Source organism: Pongo abelii, chromosome 9 (genome assembly GCF_028885655.2).
Source record: "Pongo abelii isolate AG06213 chromosome 9, NHGRI_mPonAbe1-v2.0_pri, whole genome shotgun sequence".
In the NCBI taxonomy this organism is placed as follows: Eukaryota; Metazoa; Chordata; class Mammalia; order Primates; family Hominidae; genus Pongo; species Pongo abelii.
The window spans coordinates 92,146,130-92,154,040 of record NC_071994.2 but is presented as its reverse complement, the minus strand read 5'-3'; the positions used below and the strand labels follow the sequence as shown (position 1 = coordinate 92,154,040).

At 39.5% G+C, this 7,911-nt stretch overlaps 1 protein-coding gene across 1 annotated transcript; it reads left to right on the top strand.

Annotated features, from left to right (window-relative positions):
• Window positions 1-948: 948 nt before the first annotated feature.
• On the top strand, window positions 949-7,010 carry LOC129048865 (putative tripartite motif-containing protein 64B). Its single transcript, XM_054525494.1, has 6 exons — window positions 949-1,711; window positions 2,150-2,245; window positions 3,021-3,251; window positions 3,860-3,882; window positions 5,322-5,419; window positions 6,517-7,010. Exons 1-6 carry the CDS (start codon window positions 1,301-1,303, stop codon window positions 7,008-7,010), a joined length of 1,353 nt encoding a protein of 450 aa, XP_054381469.1. The 5' UTR covers window positions 949-1,300.
• The last annotated feature ends 901 nt before the right edge of the window (window positions 7,011-7,911 follow it).

Here is a 7,911-nt window from a genome sequence, read left to right as displayed (position 1 = left end):
GATTTGTTCTTTCAGGTTTTACATGAAAGTTTTCAATCTATTTTGAGTTGATTTTGGCATAGGGTGAGAGGTGAGGGTATAATTTTATTCCCTGCATGTAAATATCCAGTTTGCCAGCAGTGTTGATTGAAAAGACTGTCCTTTCCCCAGTAAATACTGTTGCTACCTTTGTCAAAATTCAGTTGGCTGTAGAGAAGTGTAACAGTTTCTGGGTTCTCTGATCTGTTACGCTGGTTTATTTGTCTATTTTTACACCAGTACCATGCTGCTTTGCTTACTATAGCTTTGTAGTATACTACATGTCATCAGCGTAAGTGTTAAATGTGTAGGATTAATTGGAAAACCCTTGTTGTAAAGGTCATGTTTGTAGTCCTTTTCAAATCTTCAATGAGCAGACTGGATTTGAAAAGTGTTCAAATAGATCCCATCAACTGGTAAAGACTCCCAGGAAGTAGGGACTTTGATCGCTGTGGAGAAACACAGGGAATAAAGATAAATTGGTGGTCATGCTTCCATTAATTACATCTCTGGATTCTTTAAAGAAAAAAATTGAGTGTTTACTTTCTTTTTTGGTTTAAGTAAAAATTGATTAATTGTTGCTGAGTACTTTCATAGCTTGCATAGTCACCATTTCAAAATATGAAGATACTCTGATGGTCTGAAATCATTCTGAGCAAAAACATTGTCTTGAATAAGAAATAACAATTTTTCATTGTATTTATGTAAAGGTTGAATTTTGGGATTAACATTAGAAGCATAAGTTCAGCTGTTTATAGTTACAGGAGTTAAGTGTTGAAGCCCATAATGATTAAACTAAACACACTTAGATTAAACTTAACCAATTTTTAATTGTCTTTAGAAAAGTACATCTGTTACTTGGGTGCCAGAGAGTGAGACTAAGTATCCCTGTGTAAGTTCCACTCAAGGGGTCATGGAGGAAAAGAAAGAGAGAGAGAGAGATGGGTTTGTATGGGTTTCTGGAACAATCAGCTAATAGAAGTAACTGGGAAGTTATCCTAATTGTTCCCTTCTACCCCAATATTCAGCTTGCCCAAATAACTTATAATTGAGAACATTGCTTGTTTTAAACTAAAATGATGCTTGTCTCATTTTTCCACTTGTGTTATAGTATAAACCCATCTTGCCTATATTTACCACATCTAGGTCTGTACTGGGCTTAAGTTAACAGGTAGATTGAACAGAGCTGAAGCAGACAAGAACTAGCCACAGGCCCTTCCCCCTCCATGTGGTCAAAAATAATTTTCTCTCTTAAATTTTTCTGTTTTAAATTTCCAGAAACATGGATTCAGACACACTGCAAACCTTCCAGAGGGAACTCTGTTGCTTTATCTGCAGGAACTACTTAATGGACCCTGTCACCATTGACTGTGGGCATAGCTTTTGCAGGCCCTGCCTTTGTCTACTCTGGGAGGAAGGCCAAGCTCCAACGGGCTGTCCTGTGTGTGGGAAAATCCCCCAGAAGACTGACTTCAACACCAATATTGTTCTCAAGAAGTTGGCTTCTCTTGCAAGGCAGCACAGACCTCACAACATCAACAGCTCAGAGAAGCAGATCTGTGTGCTACATGAAGAGGAAAAGGGGCTCTTCTGTGAGGCAGAGGAGAGACTCCTCTGTGGGCCCTGCTCTGAGTCACCAGAGCATGAGGCTTATGGCCACAGACCAATAGGATGGGCTGCTGAGGAGTGCAGGGTAAGTGACACCTCCAATGCAACTGGGAATCCACATGATCCTAAATGAGAGAGAAAATGAGAGCTTATGATAATAAAGGTGGAGAGAATGGAGATGGTGAGGTTCTGAATTTTCGATATAAATCTCTAGATATAAATGTGTTCTGGGAACATGGTTTGCTTTTGCTGCAAGCTTGACTTCTCCAGAGCCAGGATATATGAAATCCAATTTCTTAAAAAATTGATTAGCTGTTGGGTCTCCTCAAACTGTCTACTATATGTTTCTGTTACCTCTGATATTCCACATATTAGAATCAAATTAGGTTAACTTGTAAAAACTCTGACCACTTCAGGGGAACTCAAATTTACCCTTCTCTCAACAACAGGCTTTTCTCATAAAAAGGGAATAACATATCCAGTAACGTCTTATCTGCTACTAAAGGTCATGTCTATTTTGCAGGAGAAACTTCTAAAGAAAATGGATCCTTTATGGAGGAGCACTCAAGAAATGCAAAACAATCTAAATCAGGAAATTAGCAAAATCCATTCATTAACGGTAGGGATAAAAAGGTTTTATGTTTTTAATGTAGATTGGCACAATGCTAGCTTAGACTTCTTAGCCGAATTCTGCTTATCAGTTAAAAAATAGCAGTGTCCTCTTCCCAGAAAAAAACAAAAGAGTGGTTTCAAATGATATATCAGCAATTATCATTATACAGGCCAACAGGAGCTGGTGCAAAAAATACTAGTATGTACATGTATATGAAATAAACAGGGCATGATAATTATTCCTGATGTAACCTTGAGGGTTTTGATAAAACTTCCAAGGCACTGAGAATAGGATAGCATTGAGTTGTTTAAATCATTGTATTCACATCGAGTAGTTTAAAGTTTTGCTGTGAAGGTGAGGAGAGAAATAGAGAAATTAGTGGAGGAAAAAAAAACCTGAAGTAATTTCTTTAAAAACTCGGTGGTAGAGTGTATACTGAAATATTTAAAAATGTTTAGAAGAATCAGGCAAAGGAACAAAATAAAATTAAGAAGAACCAGGTAAAAAAGACAGTAATTAATGAAGTAAGAATCCTGTAGAAGCAACACAGGCAGGGATCTTGAGTCCTTTTGAGGTACTGATTTATACAGAAAGGGAGACTAGGAGGAACATGAAGAAAGGATGGGTAGAGAAGACTAGCAAATCTTCAAGAACCTTTTCAAGTATGAGACACAGAGCTTATGAGTTTACTGCTTGCATATCCTAGGAGAATAACAGTGAAGTGTTAAGTGTTTTGCTGAGAGTGAGGAGATGCAATTCTTTTAACTGAGTATCTCTGCAGGACTATGTGGCCCTCAGGAAAGGGATGATCAGATATCAATATCAGAAGTTGCGCCAATTTCTCCTGGAGGAGGAGCAGCGCCATCTGGAGACAATGGACAGAGAAGCAGAAGAGATTGTTCGACAACTCCAAGACAGTGAAGTAAGAATAACCCAACATATAAAAAAGACGAAAGACATGTACAGAGAGCTGTGGGAGATGTGCCACATGCCTGATGTGAAGCTGCTCCAGGTGAGGAGAGAGGGTCCATCATCCAGAGTCAGGAAGACTTTGTTGGGTAATGATGCCAGGACATTCATATGCTACCTGCAAATGTAACTACTCTTAGATAAGTGACACATGCTCCTTGGCTCTGTCATTGCGTTTGTCCAGTGACTTGCTTTTGCATATTCTGGTAATCTTTGGGAGATTTTTGCCATTTTGGTAGATCACATAGGACGAAATCCTCTTCAGTATAATCAGGAGTACTAGCCACAAATAAATGTTATCCAAAATCAACCAAATGCTAGGCCAGGAGAATATTAGCTTTGTTAATAAAACTCAATTTAGGTTCCCTAGTACATGCTCACTTCTTGGGATTAAGCCTGGGAGATGGGTGACAGTGAGAACTGGATAGCCGCGTACATCACTCCACAGTCTTATTCTCAGTCCCTTGATTCCTAATGCCCACTGAGGAAGACCACCATGGTTCAGTTGAGGTTGTGTTATTAACACAGCCTTGGATGGTTCCTTAGAGGTGTATCAATAAACCTACCTGGTTAACCCAGAAAAACAACAAAGAATACTAGGGAAAGTAGGACAGAATTCTCATGATTAAGTACTTGTGTTTTTCTTTGCAGGACTTGGAAAACATACTGGAACGGTGAGTTACACTAATGAACTTTGATTGCTGAGAAAGTCATTCCCTTACTGATAAAGTCAATGTACCCTTGAAAGTCAATGTACCATTGAAAAAGGTGGGGATTAGGTTCACTAACCACCTTCATGCAATTCCACATACTTGAAAACCCAAGTATAACTTCTGACTTTTCCAAAACCAAGCTACAAATGACCTCTTATTGACTGGAAGCCTGTTGATACCATAAACAGTCAATTAACATATATTGTATGGTATATGTATTATATGCTGTATCCTAACAATAAAGTAAGCTGGAGAAAAAAAATATGATTGAGAAAATTACAAGGAAGAGAAAATATATTTATTACTCATTAAGAAGTTGATCACCATAAGGGTCTTCATCTTCATTGTCTTCACATTGAGTAGGCTGAAGAGGAGGAGGAAGAGAAGACAGTGTCTCAGCAGTGGCAGAGGCAGAAACAAAAGAAATGGAGTGGGAGGCAGGAGAGGCAGGCAAGCTAGGTGAAACTTTCATTGAAAAAAATCCACTTATAAGTGGACCCCCAAATTTCAAACCCTTGTTGCTTAAGGGTCAACTACACGTTTTGAGGTATTTAGCATTGATCTGTGGCTATGTTCCGTTTTGGTTTCAAAGGAGAACCTGGGACCTTAGGCTTCTTTGTCTCAGAAGTTTCCTTCTTATCTGGCTGAATGGATATGTATCTAACAACAGTGTGCCATTCTGGATTTTCTTCTACCCACTCACCCCATCTTCTCCAGCCCTGCCCCAGCAAATCTTAAGAAGATTACTCTGAGTTATCACAAAGTAGTCTCCTATTCTGGAGAGGCGAGAGGTGAAAAAGAGAGGAAGGAGGGAAATGCCCTAAGGACAGGAAAGAGAGGGAGGATTTGTTCCCAGGGATATCAATAGCCAGGCCCTGCTCCATCTCTGCACTCCCCTGTTGTAGGCAGAATCTAAGAGGGGAATGGCTGCCTCAGGATCCTCAGCGCCAGAGCAGACAGGCTGAAAATAGACTCCTCTGGTTTGAACAAAAGTTCAAAACCTTTAGTGTCAGTGGGCATTCCCTGTAAGACCCTGACTGCATCACTGGTGACAACTACTGACTGAGGTCCCAAAGGCTTTGGCTGAGTTTTCTTCTCTCAGCAAGAATCCCAGGATATCTGTATACTTTCAAGAGGCCGGATGGGGAGAGGGAGGAAATGACACTCAGTAATTTTAAATTAGGATCATGTATGAGATAATGGAGAAATTGGACTTTAACATGTTAAATTTAGATAAAAGTAACATTGCTATATCCTCAATATAGTTGAATAAAATGTATACTGAATTTAACAAAAAAGGGAGATTTCTCAAGAAACATGTTGGACGAAAATCTGAAACATTTGTATGACTGTGTGATTATCCCTGGACCTAAAAGTGTAACTGAGGTTGTTCTTTGCAGGACAGAGTTGGTGCAAATGGAAAAGCCCCAGCCAGTGAACCCAGAACTCACTTCCTGGCACATCACTGGAGCGCTAGATATGCTCAACAAATTCAGAGGTAAGAGCCAGCTGCTTGGCAGTACAGCCTCAACTTCTGTTTAGTGGATTCCTTGGTTGAGCTATTACCCATTTTAGTTTTAATTTCTGTGAATTTATCATATATTGTAGAAATAATATTTATCATAAAAATTAGAAAGCTTTGACCAACCAAATAACTAAAACTTCCATAAACAGAACAACTTTACTGCTGTAAGATACATTTCACAACAACTGGAAGCTGAGAGTTCTGTGAAAATGGCCCAAACACGTAAAGCAGCCATTAGACAACAGAGGGCTAAAACCAGGATTAGACTGAATGAAGCAGTGGCTGACCAGGTCATGTAAAAGCAGAACATGATCATCATTTTCAGAAACTTCTAAAGTGCACATGCATGGAAGTCCATCAAATTTTGATGTTTAAAAATGGAGGAGGTGAGGCCGGGCACAGTGGCTCACGCCTATAATCCTCCAAGGCTGAGGCGGGAATATCACCTGAGGTCAATGGCTGGAAACCAGCCTGGCCAACATGGCAAAACCCCATCTATACTGAAAATACAAAAATTATCTGGGCATGGTGGCACATGCCTGTAATCCCAGCTACTCGGGAGGCTGAGGAAGCAGAATCGCTTGAACCCAGGAGGCTGCAGTGAGCCGAGATCGCACCACTGCACTACAGCCTGGGCAGCAGAGTGAGACTCTGTCTCAAAAAAAAAAAAAAAAAGTAACAGGCATGTTTTATATCCCATTAAATAAGAGCATCATAGCAGAGTGAAGTCTATTTGTTAATTATATTGAATACAAACAATGCAAGTGGCATTTTCTACTAAATAAATAAAGAATGTTACATATCTCTTGAAACAAATCATGCAAAGCCAGACATTAAATCATTGATTCATACAGTTAATGATATGTTTGTTTGTTTTTCTGTGTGATTTTAAGGATTCTTCTGTGCTGTAGAAGTCATAATAACCCTTGATCTTCATAGATGACAGTCTCCAAAGTCTTTTTGCTCCCTGTATTCTGTCACTTACAGGAGGTACAAATAAAGCCAGTACCTGGGCAGATAACATCTGACTCCCACGTAACTCCTTGATCTGATTTTTGTTCTTCTTGCAGTGGATGATCTTCTGAGTAAGGAAAAGGCGAGTCACTATATGAGCCTTTCTGAGGATGTCAGAAATGTGATATTTGGAGATGACCATGATGGTGCACCTGGGGAGTCCCAGAGAGCAGAGAACTTTGCAGCATGGGGAGCTCGGGCCTTCTCCTCCGGCAGGCATTACTGGGAAGTGGATGTAACCCACTCCTCCAACTGGATTCTGGGAGTCTGTAAAGATTCCAGGACAGCAAACACAAATCACATTCCTGCTTTTGAGGAAGCATTTTTTCTATTTTCTTCAAAGAGAAACAACCTCTATAGCCTCTCCAACATCTTTCTTCCCTTAACTCACTATGTGCAAAGACCTTTGGGCCGGGTTGGGGTGTTTCTGGATTATGACAACACAGTTGTGAGCTTTTATGATGTTTCAAAAGGTTCCCTCATATACAGCTTTTTCCCTTCCTCTTTGTCTTCCCTTTTGACACCTTTCTTTTGTTTTGGTTCCCCATGAAAGTCAGGTTTCATTATGATTTCCTAGTGAGCTCTCTTGCCTAAAAAATCTTCCAATCTCGAGACCTTGTCATGTGAGACAATAGGACAATGTGTGAGCATCTTTGAGCTCACTGTAACTTGAGGAAACAAAATTATTATCTGGGTATGAAATGGGATAACCACATTGACATTATACATTTGTTTCCTAAATTTTACTTTAATAAAGAGTTGTGAAAAACCATAACTGTCTGATTCCTGGACATTTTATACACCCCAAAATGAAACCCAAAACTCTTTATCATTACTCTCTATTCATTGCGCCTTCCCCACCCACTCGACTCACAATCCCTTTTGTACTTTAGATCTTTGTGGATTTGTGTATTGTAGATACTTTATGCGAAGCAAATAATACAAAATATGGTCTGGGTCATCAGTTACTAAAAATTGCTGATTTTTGTAAATGTGTAAATATATTAGTATAAGAGTGAACTGTACTGTCTTACTGACATATATGCTCGATTATAGTTCTTGGTTTCAATGGCCCTTGCATGCATTCCAAAGTAGCATCATAAAATGTAAACTTAGACTGGAAAAGTTTGTTCTGATGCAAATAATTTTTAGCTGAACAAATTCTTTTTTTTTTTTTTTTTTTTTTTTTTGCTTCTAGCATAGATTATTTATTTTATTTTTTATTTTATTTTTTGAGACGGTGACTCCCTCTATCCCCCAGGCTGGAAATACAGATGCCTGACATGGGCTCACTGCAACCTCCGCCTCCCGGGTTCAAGCGATTCTCAGCCTCCTGAGTTGCTGGTATTACAGCAACGCCTGGCCAATTTTTGTATTTTTAATCGAGACCACAGGATTTCACCATGTTGGCCAGACTGGTCCCAAACTCCTGACCTCAAGTGATATGCCCG

What these genes read in the sequence shown, in the direction of transcription:
- LOC129048865 (XM_054525494.1), top strand. Translation starts at nt 1,301, where the DNA reads ATGGATTCAGACACACTGCAAACCTTCCAGAGGGAACTCTGTTGCTTT. An exon ending in TTGGAAAACATACTGGAACG is followed by an intron (nt 3,883 to 5,321) that starts GTGAGTTACACT and finishes TGTTCTTTGCAG; the next exon opens with GACAGAGTTGGTGCAAATGG. An exon ending in TATGCTCAACAAATTCAGAG is followed by an intron (nt 5,420 to 6,516) that starts GTAAGAGCCAGC and finishes TTCTTCTTGCAG; the next exon opens with TGGATGATCTTCTGAGTAAG.